Here is a 22,541-nt window from a genome sequence, read left to right as displayed (position 1 = left end):
CAGCTCTGACTTCTTAGGAATTTCTTAGCCTAGGTTACTTCCCTGCCTGCTTCTCAGCTGCATCTGCAGAGAAGGAGAGAGGAAAATGAGTGTTTCCTGAGAAGAAAGTCATCCAGAGATCCAGAGGGACCCCTGCCTCCTCCCGAGCTCCATGCAGCTGGTGCCTACCTCTTCCGAGCACAGCTAGCGCCCTCTTACCTTTGCCCCGTTCTGAGCAGGCTCTGGGTACAAGGCGGTAAAGCCCACCGGGTTTGCTGTGTGTGGCAGCATTCAGTAAAGGTGCTGGAAATGAGCCGGGCCCAGTTGCCAGAGTCCCAGTGTGACACAGGGAGGGTCATGGAGCAGAGCCCCTGGAAGTCCACATGGGACAGTGAGCCAGAGCCAGCAGGGAGGACGCAGGGCTGTGGCAGGAGCTGGTGGGAAGAGGGTGGGCTGAGGAGTCAGGCGTGGATTCTGAGGCGCCACCACTCTTAGCCACGGCACTCCAGCGTGAGCCTCCCATAGGGATGTTGCAAAGCTTCAGGGTGATCACGTGTGTGACTCATCCTGGCACATGGACACTAAGCATGTGTCATCCTCAACACAACTGTGAGTTGGGCCTCAAAGGACAAGTGAGGGTGTCGCCAGTGGGGTCACGTGTACTAGCTTGGAGGACATGCGATTGGAGGAGGAGGTGCAGAGCTGGGGGGAGGTCAACAGCGGGCTCAGCTGAGAGGTGTTTCAGTCTAGAGAGCTCAAGTAAGAGCCCGAGGGTCAGCGTGCAGTAGGGTTGAAGGCTTGTCCTGTTAAACTCAGCCTGGCATGGGGGAGGGCTGTTAGACGCACACATGACGAAGCCAGAGAAGATAGACCCCGGTGCCAGGCTGCAGAGCAGCCGCCTGGGAAGTGGCCGGTGCCTGTCCCCCAGCCTCCTCCGCTCCACTGCAGCTCCCCCTCTTCCCACTGGTGCCTTGGCTGCGCTGTCAGGCCTCAGAGCCCCTGAACCTGGACGGCCTGCATGTGCAAGCAAAGCGGTCATCGGGACTTCAGGAAAGCCCCACCCCGTGAGCGTCCGCCTCCCGCCCTGTAGAAAAGAGGCGATAGTCCTGGTCATACTGAGAAGGCAGTGTGTAGTGTGGGAATTGGGGTGAGGTCTGGAGATAGTGCAGGCCCTGTGGGGGCCTCTGTCCTTCCTGTAGCCCGTGAGAACCTGGAAGTCCTGGTCTCCTAGGAGAATAATGCCGACAGCTGCCGTGACAGCCAAGTGAGTGGCACCAGCAGGGTGTCTGGTGCCTGGGGTCCTGTAGACCCACTTAGGTCACTTTCGTGATGACACAAGAGACCCGTACTTAGTGGCATGGATGTGAGCGTAGCTCCTGGGTCATTTTATTGCCCAGTGGGAGGGGAAGTCCTTGGATTTCATTCCCTCGCAGCATTCCTCCCCAGATCTCAGGTGTAAGAGGCTGCTGGGACCAGAGCCTAATGAACGGTCATGCTGGGGGTATAAATACTAACTCTCCACTGTCAGCTGCTGCGCCAGGTGGGAGAACCCCACCGTGTCTAACCCTACCTCTCAGGACTCCTTCTTCCCTCCCACCGTCGGGATTGTGTGTTCCATGTGAGGAGACGGTGTCCACAAGGCATGTTAGGACACAGCTACAGCCTCTCGCATGTATGAGGTCCTTTGTACAACCTGTCTCTTCTCCACCTCACTGGTCCTTTGTGGCCCCCTGTGTCTCACTGAGAGTGCGGCTCAATGCTAGGGTGTGAGTCAGCCTGGCCTCCGGTGTTCAAGCAAGGAAAGTTCCACATTGATGACCTTGCAGCCCGCTGCCCTTTAGTGGTTCATTTAGGCTGGTGTTTATCCAGTGTCTAAGTCCACTCCCAGGCTGTGCCCTGGGGAGATGAGACTTGTTTTCTGGGCTGAACCATGATACTCCTTCCTTTTCGCACTAAAATTTGATTTTTGAAACTTCTCAGTACGGTGTCCTGAGGCCTATGAACGCACCATCACTGAAGGTCACTCATGTGTGCAGGACAAACTTAACCCTGTAGTGGGTGGTCAGGACTGTGTATGTGTTAGTTACTTCTACCTGTGACAAAATACCTGACAAGGGGGCTGGAGGGACGGTTTAGTGGTTAAGGCGCTTGCCCGCAAAGCCAAAGGACCTAGGTTCCATTCCCCAGGACCCACGTAAGCCAGATGCACAAGGGGATGCACACATCTAGGGTCTGTTTGCAGTGGCTAGAGGTCCTGGAAAGCCAATTTTCTCTCTCTTTGCCTATTTCTCTCTCAAATAAATGAAGAAAAAAATTCCTGACAAGAAACAATGTAAAGGATGAGGGTTTATGTCAGCTTGCAGTGGGCAGGGATACTGTCCCTCATGGCAGGGTGTGTGATGCGGCTGGACACCGTGTGCCTGCTGTCAGGCAGCGGAGAGAGATGAATGCTGCTGCTCAGCCGGCTGTCTCCTTGTTATCCAGGCCGGGACCCTGGCCCATGGGATGGTGCCCCCGTGTTTACTGTGGGTCTTCCTACCTCACGTAACCTACTCTGCTCCCTCACAGACATGCCAAGAGATTGGTTTCCATGGTGACTCTGGATCCAAGGAAGTTGACAGTGGAGATTATTAGCTGTCACATGGGCACACCCACCACACCTACCACACCTTCTGTAGCTAAGAGTCTCACATAACTCCCACTCCAAAACTCAGCGTGTGTATGATGCAAATCTCTTCTTCCTGAAAGGCAAAGGAAGGTGCAGGAGGGTAATTGGTACCAAAATGTTTTAACCCATGGAAGGAATTAAAAGATGGCTTCCCCATTTTCCATTTGCTTCCCTTGTGAGTGGTCATTTCAGTGTGTCTTCGGTACCTGCCTGCACCCTGGGTCCAGCACCCCCTTTGCTGGAGAGCAAGTCCACAGACCTCCTTTCTCCACTCTGGCTTCCTGCGTGGAGAACGAAGGTGCCCCTTTCCTTCCAAAGCTTCCCTACGTGTCCCCTGTGTTTCCTATTGAGCTTTAGTGTTGCTTAATAAGAAAACCCAGTCCATGTTATCTTTTATCTTAAGCATGTAGACCAGTCAATTGCAAAGTCTCTCCCCAGTTACTGTTCAAGGGCCAGCGGGTAGAGGCTGGACAGATTTATGATGGCAAGCTTGGTGAATGCCAAGTTTGAGTGGAGATGAATATGAAAGGAAACATTTGGAAGAAGTTGAGAGTGTCTTGGCCCTGAGACAATAAACCCATGTTGAACAACTCAAAAATGAGGCCGCATGTGCCTGGACCCAGATCAAGATAAGAAACTGAAGCTTTCTTGGGAGCTCAGGAACCTCCCATCGCGCTGTCCGGGAGGCATTGGAGCTCAGAACACACTTGGGAGCTGGAGTCAGAGGATACCGCTGCCAGCGCCTTGCTTGGGGAAACTGCTTCCTTTCCTGAGCCTCAGTTTCTCATGTGTTAAGTTGCCTGCCTCTTAGGTGTGTGAAGAGGTGGCATTTATAAGTATTGGGTGCTAAGGGGTGGAGGCTCCTGTGGACCTTGGAAGGGCCTACATCTCTGTTTCAGAGTCTGTTTCCCTCCTTAGAATATTCACTAAGATGAGGTCAGGGTTGGGCTGGGCAGGTTCTGCAGATAAACAGAAGCAATGGGAGATGGGTGGAAAGAGGCAAAGATTGACTGCTTGCAGGGAAGTGCTTGCCATGGTGCAGCCTGGCAAGTCTAAAGCCCTCAAGACCTGAGATCCAGGAGAGATGACAATACAGCTCACATCCAAAGGCCATCTGTGGTAGGTAGGATTGCTCCTCTTTCTTTAAACCCTGCTGTTGTTTGGCTGAGATCCAGCCATATAATAGAGCATAATCCCCTTTGAATATTCAAAGTCCATTGAGTTAAATGTGTATCTCCTTGTAAACAGCAACCACCACAGCCCTAGGTACCATGCCCTAGCCAAGTCGACACTTGCAGTTAGCTTTGCCAGTGTGCAACAGAACTTGTGTGTGACCTGTGAGACGGAGCCCTCTGAGGCAGGAGGCAACTTAGAGGATCCCCCACAAAGGCCCAACACTAGGACGTTCTTCCTGGAATGGAACAAACCTGGAGTTGTCGTGCCTCAGAATGCTGAGAATATGCGTGGCTCAGTGCTAAACAGAATGTCTATGTGACCTTCTCCAGTGCTCGAGAAAACTGCACAAGAGGAGATGGGAAGAACGTAAGGGCCAGAGGAAGAGGAGGGTGCTGCCGAGTGCCGTCTTCCAGTCATGACATAGCTATGGTTTGTGACCTCATAGTGACTGTTACCTGCTCAAGACCAGCATAATATTAGGCCATCCACACCCACCACGGTTGGTGAAGGAGGGCAGAAACGACATGGAAGTACAAGTGGGATAGTGGGAAAGAAGAAGGGGTTCAGTAGAACGGGGACGAGAGAAGGTGAGGGAGGGGATTGTGACCCACATATGTTATACACATGTATGGAAATGCCAATAAAAAATTGCCAGGGCCAGGGAGCTGGGTAGTGGAGAGGTGAAGAGATTCTCATGCACCTTGTTTCAGTTTGCAGTCGCAGGCTTCCTCTGCAGTGGGAGAAGCACTGGTCAGCGTCCCAGCATCCCCTGGGTGTTCTTGCAGACAGAATGGGGTGGAGCGGAACTAGTCCACTGTGCAGGAAATGTAAATGGATGATATGCTGCAGGCAGGGAAGGTCCAGTCCAGAGTCCACACTGCCTGGTGATGCACAGTTTCCCATTATCCCTTTTAGAGGGTACCTGAACCTTCGTCCCTTGCCCCCACCCACTGTGGACCCAGCAGAACCCATAGTTGAACCCTGTCCCACCCTCAGAACTACACTAATGAATTAGAGCTTTAGCAAGGGAGTGCCTTGTGCTGACTGGACAGTAAATTCCCCCATTTGCCTCCTTTCCAGAAGCCATCCTAGGCCTCACAGGAGCTGAGCTCTATGAAGAGCCACGCCGGAGACTCCGTGGGGCAGCATGGTTGAGGGTCTTGGGGTCAGGCCCTCAGGAGACAATGTACCAGTACCGCCTGGCATCCAACCACATGTGACCATCCCTCTTTCAGAAATGTGCAAACTGATTGTCTTGTCTGCACGCCCCCTAGAGGTACAACAGCTCAGCAAGGTGGAGGCTTTGTTCAAGGAGACCCCAGCCTGGGGTGTCTGTCTGAGATGCGACATATATTTCTGGAATTAGAACTCCTCAAAGCCTGACTTTCAGCTGGATTAATAGAAGGTTGATGAGGGAAAGAATGGCCTACCTATGCTTAGACAGTGTCAAGGATTGCTTTTGTTGTTGTTGTTGTTGTTGTTTGTTTTTTCGAGGTAGGGTTTCACTCTGGCTCTGGCTGACCTGAAATTTCACTGTGTAGTCTCAGGATGGCCTTGAACTCACAGCAATCCTTCTACCTGTGCCTCCCGAGTGCTGGGATTAAAGGTGTGCACCACCACGTCCAATTTAGGATTTGTTTTGTCCTTGGTGCCTGGTTATAAGGTCAGAAGAAGGCAGAGGTTTGGGGGAAAGTGCTGAGGGCATGTGCTCAAAGCCCAAGTTGTGGCAGCAATGTTGGTAAGACAGGCATGGTGAGGGTTATACACAGCTCAGTGGCAGAGTCCAGAGAACCCAACGTGAACCAGAGGCAGAAGTTAAGGTAACTTTTAATTAAAAAAGAAACAATGTGCTGAAAATTAGAGCTATAGGTGGGGCTTTTTTACAAGGACAGAAGCAGAAGCCCCAAGACGCTCTGTGCCTGAGAACTTCCAAGCCTGCGACTGTGTGTGGAAGAGATTGCCGACAGATCCCTTCGGTGGAGAGACTCGGTGTCGGGTGCAGGGTGGCCCAGTTCCCATAGGAGTCACAGCGGCTCAGTTACAGACACAGCAGAATTGTTGCATTCTTATGAAAAGAGCCTGCTTGGTCACGTCAAAGGAGGGTCCGCCTCTGCCTTGCTGAGAATACAGGTGTACCACCACACCCAGGTTATGCAGCGCTGAGGACTGAACTCGGGGCCTTGTGCTAAGCAAGCACGCTACCCACTGAGCCACACCCCAGCCCCAGAGAAAAGGGACTGGAGGCACAGCAGACTGTGGCTGTTGAGAACCACTGCAAACCTACTGTCCACACATACAGTGCATGTAATGCAAGCAGTGAGCTTTGAAAGGATAAACCGTGTGAGATTGAATGTGCTTTCCACCTCTGTAGTCTGTGGTATTTGACTTTGCCCCAAGCTGCATTTGAATTATGACTTCAGCTGATCTGTCTACCACTCTTGTCAGAGTTGAAGTGTGTAAACAAGTTTGGACTGAAGAAAAAAAAGTCAGGGAGCCGTCTTTTGTTCTGTGCAGTGTCCGACAGCTGTTCCAGCTGCAGCTCCTGCTGTGTTGATGGAAGGTAATTCGAGTGTCCCGCAGGCCACTAGCTTTAGCCCCATTCCTCCTCTAGAGGTCACGGGCCTGGCACATACTTCCTCTCAACCTGCCTTTCCTGCAGAGCACACTCCAGCTGCTGCTGGACCCCTGCCCCTGCTGGTTTGCCCTTGCTGTGGCCTGTCCAGGCCCTGGCAGTTTTCCCTGGGTACTTGATTGCCTGGCTTCCAAGTGTCTCCCGGCCTCGTGCCCTCCCGAGCTGCAGCAATTGCTTTGCTGGGGAGAGATGTGAGAGGCGTGCTTCCAAGCACATCTGTATCGCACCCTGCCCCGCTGAGGGTGCCTACACCACCTATTCTGTATCTGAAGGAGGAACCACCGCCTTTATTTTATTACTTACTACTTATGTATTTATTATTTAATTTGTAAACAGAGAGAAAGAGATTGGACACACCAGGGCCTCTTGCCACTCCAAATGAAGTCAGGATTCATACACCACTTTGTGCATTTGTCTTTATGTGAGGGAATTGAACCTGGGCCATCAGGCTTTGCAAGTAAGCACTTTTAACTGCTAAGCCATCTCTCTAGCCCCAGCTTTCTTTTTTTTAAAAAAAAAATCTTTTAAATTTATTTATTAGAGAGAGAGAGAGAGAGAGAAAATGGATGTGGCAGGGCCTCAGACCACTGCAAATGGACTCCAAATTTGTGCAGCCCCTTGTGCATCTGGCTTATGTGGGTCCTGGGGAATCGAACCTGGGTCCTTTGGCTGTGCAGGCAAGTGCCTTAACTGCCAAACCATCTCTCCAGCCTCAGCTTTTTTTTTTCTTTTTTTTTTTAGGATAGGGTCTCATGTCTTAACCTGGCACCCACCTTGCTCCATAGCTGAGGATGGTCTTGCATTTCGATCCTCAGCTTCCACATGCTGGGATTGCAGGTGTGTGCGGCCATGCCCACTTTATGCAGGGCTGGGGTCAGCCCAGTGCTTCATGCATGCCAGGCAGTTACCACCAACTGAGCCACATCTAGTCCAAAATACAGCTTCGAGGCTTTCAAACTGAGCCCCTTGTAATCAGCATTTCTGGGCATGCCCCTCTGAGACACAGGCAGTGCAGTCACGGGACGCAAGTGCCCCTGCCTCAGAGTTGGGGTGTCATGCGGTCTGGGTGTGCAGTGAGAAGTATCCACTGCGGGGTTGAGGGTGTTCTCTCTCTCTCTCTCCCTCTTTGTGTGTTGTGTGCATGTGTATGTATGATCATATGTGGATGGGAGCCCATGTGTGTTTGGGTGTGTTTACATATGTGGGCATTGTATGGAGGTCAGAGGTCAACAATGGGGATCAGCTGCCACTGCTCTCCACCTTTTATTTTGGTTTTACAAGGTAGGGTCTTGCTCTAGACCAGGCTGACCTGGAATTCAGTATGTAGTCTCAGGGTTGCCTCGAACTCATGGAGAGCCTCCTACCTCTGCCTCCTGAGTGCTGGGATTAAAGGCGTGCGTCACCATGCCCGGCTCCACTTTTTTTTTTTGACATAGGGCCACAGTGATGCCAGACAAAGCTCACTGAGCTGGCTGGACTAGCTATCCAGTATGCCCCAGGGGCCTCCTGTCTCTGCCTCCCAGGCATTGGGATTACAGTAGGCATCCACTACCACACCTGGCATTTTACATAGTGGAGTCCAAGCTCTGGTCCTCACACTTGCATAGCAAGCACTTTACCTACTGAGTCACTTCCCAGCCCCGCCCTCTCCTGCGGCTTTGATGAGATGAAGCTGGGAGAGCAAGAGATACTGGTGCCTGTTCTCGGCCCAGGGCTCTACTCATGTCCCAGAGGACACCTGGAGGCCTCCGAGCCAGCACGTGTTCTACTGAGGTAATGTGGAAAGTGAACCTAAATCTGCAGCACTTTGGGGCTGGGGAGTCACATCAGAAACCCTGGTGTGAAGAGGGGGAGCAGCTGCAGAAGCCTGGCACACATGTCTCCAAGTACTAGAAGTTCTTGGAGGGAAAAAGTATATTTTTTTACCCTTCAGAAGGCTCCACCAGGGTAAGGACACGTGATTATGATGTCCCAGCAGAGCCACCCATGTCTTTCTGCTGTGCTCTGAACTCCTAAGTTTATGGGAGACACCTGAATGAAACCACCATACTCTTAGATCAGTACATCTTGCAACGCTCCAAAAACCAAAGCATGGAAAAAAAAAAATCAGGGCTCCGACCCCACTAAGGATGTCCCGTGTGGAGAAGTCAGGGCCTTGGGATGTGTAGTTCCTTCCCCCAGGTTTCCTGGATGGTTAAGGTGTGTTCTGAGGTTTGAGACTTCCTGGGTATCAGCCTGTCTCCTTTCAGCATCCACTTTGTGCCAAGAAAGCGCTGAAAGGGGCTTTGTCTGCAGAGCAGCCTCCTGCGTGCTGGGACGCGCTTCATCTTTCACGGGGTGGACAAAAGGCTTCCTGCCCGTGCTGGAAGTATTTGCTGTGATCCACACTGACAGTTGAACCACAGTAAAGGGAATTCAGGCCAGACCAAATTCCAGACACAAGGACTGTTCATTTCCAAAGCATGTAGTGTTTCTTCAAGTGTGTGTAGATGTGTGGCAGTTCCCATGTTAAACCAGTGTGCTCACGGATCATGACAGAGGTTTGACATGTGTCTATTTATTTAAATTGGAGCTTCCTGCACTTTATAAGCCCATATCTCATTAGCATACCTGTGACTTTTTTGTGAATTAAATTTCTTACAGCATATGTATGTGTACAGATCCTAGGTTAACTGTTAAAAGTCCCCTGGAAAGTAGGGTTCACTGGAATGTCCCACTGAGGAAAGTCACCCTGCCCTTTGCAAAAGCTGCAGAGCTTGGTCACCTGTTGTAGCCCCATCCCCACCCCTGTGCAGAGTTCTCCCCATGCATCTATCACTCCATTCTGGGTGGGTGATGAGGGGAGCCCCATGAAGTGTTGGGGCTGAGTCATGGGGTGACTGTAAGCACCAGGTCTGCCCGGTGCCCCTGCCGCATTACTGAGAGAAAACAAGCAGAAGTCATCAACATGGGAACCACTGCCAAGTATGCGCACAGGACCCACACAGCTGGTCCCCCTGGTTCTGCTCTGGCAGAGGCGTTGCTGGAGCTTGGCGGCCTGAAGCATCAAGCATTCCCACCTCAGTGCATGTATGTGAGATGGGGGCTGTGGTCATTTGAACAGATGGCCCCCAATATATTCAGCATTTTATTAGTTTGCATCTGCAGCCACCTGGCTGGAGGCAGTGTCACTGGGTGGATCTTAAGGTGTGGTGGTGGGTTTGAGATTCCAATCTAAAGATATGCAAAGTGTGCCTATCTGGAGTTCCTGAAGTGTGCTGTGCTGTGTTGCTTTTAGCTTTTGGCTTTTGGCTTGTGCTTCTCTCTGTGTTTGGTCCTGTGAAAATAGGTCATCTTCTTCTGCCATTATGGAACTTCCCCTGGATCTGTAAGCTTCAATAAATATTCCTGCCTCCATGACTGTGCCTGGTCTGGACGTTCATCTCAGCAAACCTGAAGCTGTCTGCTGCAGGGGCCATAGCTTCCACTTTCAGTTTTTCTTTTTTAAAAATAAAAATAGGGGGCTGGAGAGATGGCTTAGCAGTTAAGCGCTTGCCTGTGAAGCCTAAGGACCCTGGTTCAAGGCTCGATTCTCCAGGTCCCACGTTAGCCAGATGCACAAGGGGGCGCATGCGTCTGGAGTTCGTTTGCAGTGGCTGGAAGCCCTGGCGTGCCCATTCTTTCTCTCTCCCTCTATCTGTCTTTCTCCCTGTGTCTGTCGCTCTCAAATAAATAAATAAATAAATAAATAAAATGAACAAAAAAAAATAAAAATAGGGGGTTGGAGAGACAGCTTAGCACTTAAGGTGTTTGCTTATAAAGCCAAAGTATCCTGGTTTGATTCTCCAGGACCCATGTAAGCCAGATGAACAAAGGGGAACATGCATCTGGAGTTCATTTGCAGTGGCTGGAGGCCCTGGTGCACCCATTCTTCACCCCCCCTCTGCCTCTTTCTCTCAAATAAATAAGTAAAATATATTAAAAAACATAAAATATTATATTTATTTATTTATTGCACATGTGTATGTGTGCACACATGCACCAGGTTCTCGTGCTCTTCCAAACACTTGCCAGATGCTTGTGCCACTTCTTGCACCTGCCTTTATGTGCACGCAAGCACTTAGCCTCTGAGCCATCTCCCCAGCCTTAGTTTTTTTTTCCCACTTTTTTTATATACTTTATTTGTAAGTAATCCATTTTGCTTATTTTTTGCCATTTTTATTTATTTATTTGAGAGCAACAGGCATAGAGAGAAAGAGGCAGATAGAGAGAGAGAGAGAACAGGCATGCCAGGGCCTCCAGCCACTGCAAACGAACTCCAGACGTGTGCGCCCCCTCATGCATCTGCCCAGCCTTAGTTTTTATTCTCTGATACAAGGTCTTGAACTCAGAGGCGCTGAGGTGATCTTGAATTTGTGATCTTCCTTCCTTCGTGTGTCACGTGCCGGGATGCCAGGTGGGCGCCGCCATGAGCTGCGGTGCTCAGGGGCAGGGCTCCTGCATTCTAACCGAGCTCGTTGCCAGCCGAGCCCCGGCGCATCCTCGTTTTTCCAAGGGACGAATAACTTAAAACCTAGAGTAGGCCATCATGGTGCACACCTTAATCCCAGCACTCAGGAGGCAGAGGTAGGAGGATCACCGTGAATTTGAGGCCAACCTGGTACTACAGAGTGAGTTCCAGGTCAGCCTGGTCTAGAATGAATCCCTACCTCAAAAAAAAGAAAGAAAAGAAAAGAAAACTTAACAATTTAGTTAGTAGCCTCTAAACTGCTTTTGATTGAATGGCTTTTAAAATATTTATGAGTCATGTTATTGAAAATATTGCACATTACAAAATATATGCAAAACATAAGCAATAAGAGCCGGGGCCTTCCATTCAGGAGGCAGAGGTAGGAGGACCACCATGAATTCAAGGCTCCCTCGAGACTACATGGTGAATTCCAGGTCAGCCTGCACTAGAAAGAAATCCTACCTCGACCAAAAAAGAAGCAGCCAAAAGAGCATTATACTCGGCATGGTGGTGCCGAACTCTTAATTTCTGCACTTAGGAGGCTGAGGCAGGAGAACCTGAGTCCAAGGTCAGCCTGGGCGACATGATATGCTCAAGGCCAGCTAGTGCTATAGAATGAGACCCTGACTACAAAACAAAGGCGTGACAAGAAGCAGATATCAATAGAAGCACTTGTTTTCACCCCATAGGCCTTGTCTGTGTTTAATGTTTACTGTGCGTCGAGTCCCCTGGGGAGCTGGTGACGGGCAGGAGGCATCAGCAATGCACTTCCACACACTGAGTGCTGAAGAGCTGGCCTGTGGCTCTTACTCTGGGTGCCCAGCGGTGGGTGAGGCACATGTTTGCCTGTCGCCCTCCATGTGCCTCTATTCTCTCCCAAGGTGCTCTTCTGTATGTAGTTCTAGGAAACAAAATGGCTAAAGTCTGTGACACCTGTGTCCCCAAGTGAGGCTTCCAGCGGCTCCTGGGACCTTCTGACTCTAATTCAGACCTACCGTTTTCCCAGTGCCGCCTCTGTCACCATAGCCCGTTGGAGCTGAGCCCTCTCCTGATTTGTGTAGCAGCCTCTTTGGAGTGTTCCCTGGGGAGACGCACTCTGTTGCCGAGGGCCAGACGGGCTCCGCTTCAGCCTTCCTGGAGTCACTCCAGAGCAGCGCTGGCTTCCTACCGCAACACAGCCTGCGCTGGTCTCCCCGTCATCTGGCTCCACGGTAGCCAGGACTCACGAGATAAGTGGGAAATGGAGGAGGCACACCAGGGAAGGGGCTGGTGACCTCTGAGTTGTCACTGTTCCCAGTGGACAGCCTGAAGCACTGAAAAACCTTCGTGGCAGTAACATCTGTTTTACCAAGGTCGTGTCCCAGGCGCAGAGCTAAAGTGGCTCATCGTGGGGCCACAAGTGGCTTCTTCAGCACTGAAAGGGAAAACTTCACTAGCGATGTCAATCAAACTCCCATATCCTCCCAGAAAGAGCAAACTAGAAGCTTGGTAATATCCTGAAGAGCCAGCTGTCCTCGGGGACAGTGGGGAGCAGTGCACAAAGGTAGGAAATCTGTCCCTTCCTCAATGTTCCCCCACTGTCCCTCAGCCCCAAGAGGTTTTGGAAAGGTTGCCTGTGGCGGCAGAGAAGTGGGGAAGAACTGTCTGTGTTGCGAGTATCGGCGAGTCTCAGCGAAAGGCAGCAGCAGCCCCGAGTCCTCACAATGCGTGTGCGTCTCTCAGTCTGCTTGCTTGCTTGTTTTGGTTTTTCGAGGTAGGGTCTCGCTGCAGCCCAGGCTGACCTGGGATTCACTATTATAGTCTCAGGCTGGCCTTGAACTCACAGCAATTCTTCCACCTCAGCCTCCTGAGTGCTGGGATTAAAGGCATGCACTGCCACACCTGGCTTCCAGTCTGGACCATTCTGTTCCGGCTCAAGCCCTGTGGGCACAGGGAAGCCCAACTCACAGCATTCTAGCCTTGGGCTTTCTTCAGCAACCGAGGTTGATTTTGTCTCATAGTGTGGCCATTTGCAGGGCGGGGAACCCAGAATGCAGACCCAGCGCTATAGCTCTGATCAGAACCCTTCATTTCATTTTAACATATACCGTGTGCTTTTGGCTGGGGTTATAGCTCAGCTGGTTGAGCCCAGCATCATGTAGAGCAGGCATAATGGTGCATGCTGTAAGCTTGGCATTCTAGATGGGAGGTAAGTGTCATCCTGTGCTACATAGAGTTTGAGGCCAGCCTGTGCTACATGAGACCCTGTCTCTCTCTCCCTCCCTCCCTGTTCTCTCTCTCTCTCTCTCTCTCTCTCTCTCTCTCTCTCTCTCTCTCTCACACACACACACACACACACACACACACACACACACATACATAACAAAGAAAAACTGGAAAACAAAAAGATTGTACTATGAGAAGAATATTAGAATCACTGTGACCTGTCTTAGTCCTTGTCATATGGGGTGACATGTACATGTCTAAAATCTCTCCAACTATGTGGCTTCCAGTGCAAAATGAATGCGTCTCAATTTAGGTGTCACTCCTTTATACCATCACTGGCACATTGGGCCCATTTTTGCAATCATGCTTTTCATTGCACATGCATTTTCATTCCCCTTGACTCACACACAGTAGCCACTTGTCTCTCCTAAGCCTGGCCTTCTTCAGAGGCATTCAGAAAGCTCCGAGAGACTGGCATGACCCAGAGGGAGCTTTATTCATCTGATTTCTAAGAGGCCCCAAGCTAATAGGATCCTCTTACAGGTTTGTCCAGAAACTCAATTTACATCCTATTAAACTCAGAGAATGAATGTCACGCCGGGTTGTAAGCACCATAGGCGCGCTGTGAAAGCACATGTCTGAGGATGTGGTTGCTGACATGCGCAGCACAGCAGGCCTTTCCCCAGCCACCTCCCTGTGTCTGCTGTGTGCGCGTAGATCTGTGTTGATGTTGGCCAGGGCTGGTGCCTATGCAGACTTACTCCGTTTTCCTTTGCTCGCTTCATGTCAAAACCAAAAGTGTGTCCAGAAATTATAGACAAGCTGATATGTCTTTGGAGAAAAATGATCGCCTAGGAATGATGGGATTTTCCCTCATGTTTGTATTTTCATTTCTTGTGACTGAGTTTTTTTTTTTTTTTTTTAGCCATCAGGTTCAACTAGAATTGCACTCTATTAGAGAGAGTTAATATGTATTTTGTTCCCTTCCTGTCCCCTATCACCACTCCCGGTTATCCACGGAGTGAATGGCAGTGTGTTGTGTTACTGAGGCCACAGTTGAACTATGAGCTCTGGGGCTGAGAAGCCAGGACCCTCTCTCTTTCCCTCCCTTGCTCCCTCCCAAGGTGACTCAGAGCCAGTTTCCCTTGGTTCTGCATTGTTGCATTGCTGTACTTAAGATGGGAAGAAGTCTGTTTACTGAGCCTTCAACTCAAAATCTAGCGTATTTGTTCTAGCAGGTTCTGTTAGTTTGCATGGTCAGTGTCGGGAAGTTCCCTGTAGAAGGCATGTTGCCCTCTCAGGGCTTTCTTGTGGCTACAGGTATGGTGAGGCCTATCTTGCAAGCCTGCTCATTTCCTGAAAGTCTGGGGTGACTCAGACAGCATGAAAAGTGGTGAATTCTGAAAAGTTCCAGGATGATTTGTTGGCGAGAAACTACACATGAAAAGGAAGCCCAATGTGGTGGAGGTAAAGCAAAGCTGGGCCCACCCACCGCTCCTCTGCTTAGTGCACACAGACCTTGAGAGGGCTCAGTCCCACTGAGGGCCAACTCTCTTGGCCTAGGCCCTGGCCCCATGTGGCTCAGCACTGGACTTGGTCCTCAGAACTACAGGGAGAATTCCTGCCTTCTTACTTACCCACTCTCCATGTCTCCACAAACTCCTTTCCTTCTTCTTTCCCATGACTCCTTGACTTTGTGCATGGGAAAGGAGCAAGTGTGTGATTGGTCAGCGTGAGTGGAGGTGCACCATCTTGTATTACTGAGGACTCCTTTCCGGATCTACTGAACCCAGAAAGCTATCTCCTGCTGTATTTTAAGACCACTTTGGGGCAGGAGATATGGCTTAGTGGTTAAGTGCTTGCCTGTGAAGCCTAAGGACTCCGGTTCGAGGCTCGATTACCCAGGACCCATGTTAGCCAGATGCACAAGGGGGTGCATGCATCTGGAGTTCATTTGCAGTGGCTAGAGGCCCTGGCGCACCCATTGTCTCTCTCTATGTATCTGCTTCTTTCTCTCTGTCTGTCACTCTCAAATAAATAAACTAAACACAAATTTTTTTAAAAGACCACTTTGCAGGAAGTACAGAATTATCTGCATGTCCTAGTTAGTTCTGAGCTTCCATGTGGCAGAATCTCAGTCCTTATCTCTGTATCCCTAGCCACAGAGCCTGGCAGATACTGAATGGAGGGACTGCAGCCACTGCTTTGGGTGGGGGGGAACAATTGCAGCAGATGACAGGAACAGCACCCGCTGATCTTAACATACTCCCATGTGCCAGGCCCTGGGCAATGAATGCACACACAGCCTCGTTACCCACCACAGCTCCAGCAGGCTGGTCTGCAGCCCACCACTCATCTTCTGGATGAGGAGTCTGAATGTCAAAGAAGTTATCTGGGAATGCGATGGAGTCAGGATTTGAACCCGCCTCCCTGCACTGTGACCTTTATTACCCTCACCTGAATAGTGGAGATGACGATGTACTTAATAAGAGTCATCGAGGAGTGAAGGCGATTCACAGGAAGCTCTTAGCTCAGGACCCAGGAAGCCTTTGGTCTGCTTAGGCATCATTTGCCAGCCTGTGAGCTAGTTAGAGGCAGAGGATGTATTGGATGGACCCCTAATTCTCTTTTTTACACCTTCTTTTTCGAGGTAGTCTCTCATTCTATAGTCCCAGGGTGGTCTTGAACTTACAGATACAGCCTCCTGAGTGCTGAGATTAAAAGCAGGCACCGCCTGGTTGAGCCCCGATGCTCTATAAGAGTCAAGCCCCTGACCCTGATGCGTGTGTACCACCCCAGCGTGCGTCTGTCTGACCTGCAGCAATGACACAGACATGGTGTCCCTCTTGCAAAGACTGCTTCTCTCTACCCAGTGGTCTCAGAGGCTTGGGAGGTAGACGCGAGGAGCCTCTGCCACCGTTACTGCAGAGCCAGGCAGACAGTGTGGAGAGTGTTAGGTGGCCTGATGGCTGGCAGCCGCCCACATGTTACCAGCTCCTCATTAGGAGTTAGCACTAATTGTTTATTTCCCCAAAGAGAAGAAAGGTGTGGAACCGGGGCTCTGGGATTCGGTCCTGGATCAGCTGGTTCTTTGCTTGTGATCTGAGGCAAGTCATTTCACTACCACCCAGTGTGGGCCTTGGGAAAAGATGGGGCAAGGCCTTCACCCCCCTTTCTTCCGGAGCCTTAAGAAACGCAAGCTCTGTTATCAGTGACCCTGGGCCAGGGCCAGAGGCACCAACAACTGCTTCATCTGAAAGTCATTCTTCCATATGTTACTTTCTCATTGCCATGAACGAATAAATACCCAACTCAAAGCTGCTTACGGAAGGGAAGGGGTTTAGCTTGCCTTACAGCTTCGTGGTGGGGCAAACATGGCAGCAGGAGCAGGACAAGAGCTGGTCATATGGTGTTCTCAGTCAAGAGGCCAGGAGCCAGCAAAGAGTGAGGCCAGGCCATGAAACCCGAAGGCCCCTAACGACCATTTCCTCCATCAACCTCCTAAAAGCTCCACAACCTTCCCAACCATGCCACCAGCTGGCAACCAAGTCACCAAACACAGGAGTGTGTTTGAGAGTCTCTGGGTGTCATTTTGTATTCAAGCCACCACACTAAGGGACTGTCTGTGTGGAGTCTTTCGATATATTAGTAATACATTCAGTAGCATTTCTCAACTAAAACAAAAGGGTTATTAAGTGTATACAGAGCTTTTCATAAGCCAAACTTGTCAATGGTAAATAACAACATAGAAATGATGTACATAGGATTCTTGAAGTTGAGGCAAGTTCTGGTGATAATTCTGTCTGCAGTGCTATGCCATCTCCCAGGAAATGACATAAAATGAAGTTCATTTCGAAAACCCATGTTTGAAAAATGTGATACAATAAAATGTTATACACTGCTGGGTGGATAAAGTCCTTACTTTCCTTACCCTCTGCCCTACTCCCAGGGTACCCAGTGGATGAAGTTGACTTGTGTGTAGAACTAGTTCTTCTGGGATGCATGTGGCCCCTGTCCTTCCGTCCTCAGTGCGTTTGAGAGGGCAAGGGCTCTGCTCTACCCCTGTCCTTCTCCCCTCTGTTAGGCAGTCAGAATTCCCAGCAGCAGACCTGTTCCCACCTCTGAGTCCCTAGCCCCTTACTACTTATCATTTTCCAACACAGTCTCATTACACAGTGAGTGTTAGTGGGCCAGGGGCTGTAGCTGGTCTAGCATTCCACCTCCGAAATGCTCCCTGTGCCCTTGACAGGAGGCTGTGTCTATGTGGGCCTTGTCTACATGCCCAGGTGCATGTAATTGCCCAACCATGTGTATTGTTTCACGAGCAATAAAAATCCAGTGAGGAAATGAGTGTTACTAAAGTTAGTGTGTTTGTCCTCTGACGGGATCTCCCCAGTTGGAGGGGAAAAAATCATGTTTATCTAACTGGCTAGGCGGGACTTTGCTAAGATCACAATTACCTGCCTAAGTTAATGGTACATGAGACTGCCCTGTGAGAACTCCCAGGCATTCTCTGTGATAGGACCTTTGGTCTATGCCTCTGGCAGCCGCTGGGTCTGGGTGGAGGTGTTTTGTTCCTCTTTTGCTAGTTAGGACGGATGCATGCAGCCCCCACGCCCCATGTACCTAAGTCACTCATCTGTTGGACAGGTGTGGATGGATGGACAGATGGACGGATCACAGGGAGCAGTGGCAGATAGCTTACAGTACAGCTGTCTCAGATGTCAAGTTTGCTAACATTGAAATGGGGGAAAACTCTTCTAATTGGTATTTTTTCAGAAAGTGTTTGCTAAGCCCTCCCGTATGGTTGTGACTCTGGGCTTCATTCATTTATTCATTCAATTGAATTAATATTAAAGAAACATATAGAAAGAACTAGGCATGTGGATTGTAGACTGGAATAAAATAAGAGCAGACCCTGCATTCAAGGAGGTTCCTGTGTCCTGTGAGAGAGAAGCATTAAAAAGCGGTTATGGCCAGGCGTGGTAGTGGTGTATGCCTTTAATCCCAGCACTTGGAAGGCAAAGGTAGGAGGATTGCTATGAGTTTGAGGCCACCCTGAGACTCTTTAGTGAATTCCAGGTCAGCCTGGCTAGAATGAGACCCTACCTCGAAGAAAGAGAAAAGAAAAAAAAAAAAAAAGCAGCTATGCAAGTAAGAGCTCAACAATAGCTGTCAGCAGTCTTTATCTTAATTTCCTTTAACATATATCTGTGGTGCTGGAGAGGTGGCTCAGTGGTTAAGGCACTTGCCTGCAAAGCCTGACAATATGGGTTCAGTTCCCCAGTACCCATATAAAACCAGATGTGCAAAGTGGCATATGTGTCTGAAGTACATCTGCAGCAGCTGGAGACCCTGGTGCACCCATTCTCTCTGTCTCTTTTCTCTCTGTCTGTACCTCCATGCAAATAAATAAATAAATAATCCGGGCATGGTGGTGCACACCTTTAATCCCAGCACTCAGGAGGCAGAGGTAGGAGGATTGCTGTGGGTTTGAGGCCACCCTGAGACTACATAGTGAATTCCAGGTCAGCCTGGGCTAGAGTAAAACCTTACCTTGAAAAACCAAAATAAATAAATTAAATGAAATAATAAATATTCTTAAGAAAATATATAATCTGTGTATCCTAACACCATTTGAAAGTGCACGCTTTGGTGGGGCTTCACAGACTCACAGATTGCTTTTTGTTTCGTGGTATAACAGCGTATAAAGTTCCATCTCCTCTGCTCCTGCCAGCACAGCAGACCCTTGGCTTGGTGTCTTGGAACCGATTTCTGACTGTGTTGGTGCTGCATGTCTGAGATTGCTTATGTCACAAAGAGAGGAGGAGAGGAGGAGAGGACCATCAGGGTCTTCAATTCAGAAGTGCCCTCCCAAAAGCTGGCTTTAAGGGAAGTTGTTCTGACCCCTCCCTGGAGCTGCTGTTTGGAGACGGGTTCGGTGAGGACTGCTTCTCTGCCTCTTCCTTGGCCCTGTTGGTTCTGGCAAACCCCATAGCATCTCACAGTTCTGGTTTTTTGTTTTGTTTGTTGGTTTGTTTTGTGAGGTTTTCTTTGTTTTGTTTTGTTTTTTTAGGTAGTATCTCACTCTAGCCCAAGCTAACTTAGAACTCATGGCAATCCTCCCAAGTACTGGGATTAAAGGTGTGCACCACCATGCTCAGCAACAGTTCTGTTCTTCCAGGAGCATATTTCTAGCAGAACCTAGCCGAAGTTGGCAGGTGCTGTACAGTCCACACCATGACTAAGCCAAAAACCTTTCATGGCTTAGCCCAGCTCGTGCTGTCAGAAAACGACGACTCGGTGACTTAGCTGCATGATACTGGACTTGCAATGCAGAATGCTTATCTTGTCATAAGCCTGGTAGGTGGTCTACGGGGCCATGCCCGAGTTGCAGGAGTCCAAGGATGGTGTCTGCCTATGCTCAAGTCTGGCTTTGTCTCCTGTTTTCTGAGGGTAGGGATGGTGACCCATCCAGTCTCCCGGTAAGGTTCCGGGCAGGAGCCAGGCTGTGGGAGGCACAGCCGTTTGAGGAGCTGTGCTCTGGGGTGATCTCTGGTTGGCGGGCTGTGCTCGGCCTATTGAGAAGGTTCCTGGGCTCCTCCCTCCCCTGAGCAGCCCTGATGTCATCAGAAGACAGCCTTGGGGCATCACCCACAGTAAGTTAGCATGAGTGTTATGGTTTTGTGAGACATCCTTATCAAATATGCACTCTGCCTACCACCGTGCACACTGCAGCAGCCCCGGCAGTGCCTGACGTGGACCAGCCTGACGCAAACCGCAGGGCAGGTCCATGGTGCTCGTCTCGGTCATTCTCACACCCTCACTGTGGCGTCTCCACATGTCACAGTCTCTGACAGACCCACTGTTGAAATGAAAACCCAGGACCCAGACCAAGGCCTGGCCATGATCACAAAGGGGCTTTTCATCCTCCGCCCTTAACGTACTCCCCTCCGAAACTGCCTGCTTGATCCCTGGCACTGTTTTGTAGTCGCTTTGCCTATGATTTGCTAATGACTTGTCAGCTCCATTTATATTACTTAGGTAAAACACCTGCTGCTATAATTGCTGACATTAAAAAGTGTGTCACGAATACATCTGACAGCTAATTTTATTCCCGGCTCCCTTCTGCTTCATAGAGTCCTGAGAGTTTGGGTTAATTAAACTGATCTCTCTCTCACTCACTCACTCACTGTCGAGCCTCTGTTGAATCAGCAACTGAGTTTTCGTCGGGCTGTGGTTGGTGACAGAGCCTCAGGGACACAGGATGGCCACGTGGGGCTTCTGGGTGCAGGTGACAAGACTGTGCAGCTACCTCTCCCCGTACTCAAGGACCCTCCCCTTCTCCTTTTAAAGGTATGTGACCGACGGTGGACTTGGCCTTTACACACGGCGCCTGAACCGGCTTCCTGACGGGATGGCTGTGGTGCGGGAGACCCTCCAACGCAATACTTCCCTGGGCCTCGGGGACGCTGACAGGTAGGCGTGCCACACCCGCGTGGGCCAGATGCAGAGGCCAGTCCTGAAAAGGAGGACCGTGACACTGCAGAGCGGGTGGAGACTCTCTTGTCCAGGGAGAGGCCAGGTGGTCCGAGGCTGAGCTTGGATGGGGGCTGGAGAGGTGGGGGAGGGCAGCTGCGATTCCTGAGGCCTGCGTCTGTATCAGGCGAGATATATATACATATACATGTGAATTTGTATGTATATATGTGTGTGTCTGTGAATATATATATATATACACATACACACACACACACATACATACATACATACATACAAACATACATACATACATACATTATGGTGCCATTACCAGTGATCTCTGTCTAGGTGTTTCAAGGTTCTTGGTGTCTTACTCAAAGAATAGAAAGACACACACAAAAAGCAACTAGAAACCTTATGAAAAGCAAGGTGACAGTGTATTGGCAAGAGAGGGAGTGTGCCACGTGTGTGGGAAACTGCGCAAGGCTCAGTGCTGCCAGGGGCTTCTTTTGAAGGCGCCCGTGAGAAATAGGGCTTGGTTGCTGTGAGGTGGAGCCTGGCTAGTGTTCCACTGTGATTGACAGACTTGAGTCATGAGACCTTTTCGTTACTGTGCATGTCCCTTCCCATTGTAGCTCAAATCAGACATTCCCAGTTATGCATAATCATATACATACCCAGTTAGGCATAGACATAAAATAATAAATAGAGGACACTCCCTAAAAGTTCACTCAGAGGACACAGTGTGTCTTGGAACATGTCTCAATAGAACTGACCACAAAAGGGGTGCTACTGAAGGTCACCAGGGGGGAGAATTTGTTCCACTCTCTGGAGTGAGGAATACCTGCATCTCAGTGTTGGGGGCATCCAGGCTGCCTATAGCTCACTGGGTGCATTGTTAGGAAAGGCTATCTCTACTGCCCAAGATAAGCCTTGTCCCTGGTTGCTAAGCTAAGGCTTGTGCTCATTGCCTCAGTGCCTGGGATGGAGCCCAGGCCTCATGCACACTAGTGGGTCCCTCTGTCTGGGGCTGACATCGCTGCCCCAGAATGGTGCTCCTGACAGCAAGAAGCCCAGGTGTGGCAGGCATTCTGCTGTGTGTGATGCTCCTCTCTTCTCCTCCAGCAAGCCCCAGGGACTCGCCACACTTCCTCTCTCGATAGTCAGCTTTCTAGGTAATGTGCCTGCTGTGCAGACAGGAGTCAGCCCAAGTCCCCTGCTGCCTGGGGATGAGGAGGGCCGCTGAGCTGTCCACACTGAACAGGTGACGCCATAGGGCTCTGCCAGGTTTCACCACCGTCAGAGGAGAGAAAAGCCTGAGACCACACGACCACAAGCCAGGAGAGCTGTCTGGCCTCCAGGGTTCTAGTCCTCCCTCTGGTGCAAACTGGTTGTGACCTTGGGCAGCCTATGAAAGGAGGGCTTGGATTTTGATGTCCGTGCCAGCTCTAGTGTGCTATATTGGTGGATCTTGGTGCAAATTCCAAGTACTCTGCCATGACCCAAGTATTCAAAATGTTCTGACACACCTGCACACGCTACATCTGGTCTGATGAGAAATGACATGGGACATAAATGCAAGTGGTTTGAAGCAACAGTATCCTTGAAGGATGCCCACCCCAGGGTCTGGAAATCTGCATGGGTGCTCAGGACCACCTGAGTAGAAGAGTATTCAAGGTCCTGGCTATTGCCTGGGGGCTTCTCTTCAGAGTCTACAAGAAGGAGGGCTCCATTGCCATGTCTGTTGTTTGATTGGTTCTCTATTTTGATTGACAGACCTGTGTCACAACCTTTACTGCACACCTCCTTTTCCCACAATGCATCCAGTTTAATCCTATTTACTCCAATTATGCATCAGCACTTCCCCTCCAAGCAGGAAGTGCTATATGTGGAGAGCAGGGTGGCTTCTC

At 50.1% G+C, this 22,541-nt stretch overlaps 1 protein-coding gene across 6 annotated transcripts in view; it reads left to right on the top strand.

Moving 5' to 3' along the window:
• Positions 1 to 22,541, top strand: part of Nav2 (neuron navigator 2) — a 728,975-nt gene that overhangs the window by 586,606 nt on the left and 119,828 nt on the right. For all 6 annotated transcript variants that reach the window (XM_045145595.1, XM_045145596.1, XM_045145594.1 and 3 more), the window contains exon 11: positions 20,506 to 20,628. In XM_045145595.1, coding sequence (XP_045001530.1) covers positions 20,506 to 20,628 — 123 coding nt within the window. The remainder of the gene's footprint in view (positions 1 to 20,505; positions 20,629 to 22,541) is intronic.

The sequence above is a fragment of the Jaculus jaculus genome, chromosome 3 (genome assembly GCF_020740685.1).
Source record: "Jaculus jaculus isolate mJacJac1 chromosome 3, mJacJac1.mat.Y.cur, whole genome shotgun sequence".
NCBI lineage: Eukaryota > Metazoa > Chordata > Mammalia > Rodentia > Dipodidae > Jaculus > Jaculus jaculus.
This window is presented reverse-complemented; position numbering and strand designations above follow the sequence as displayed.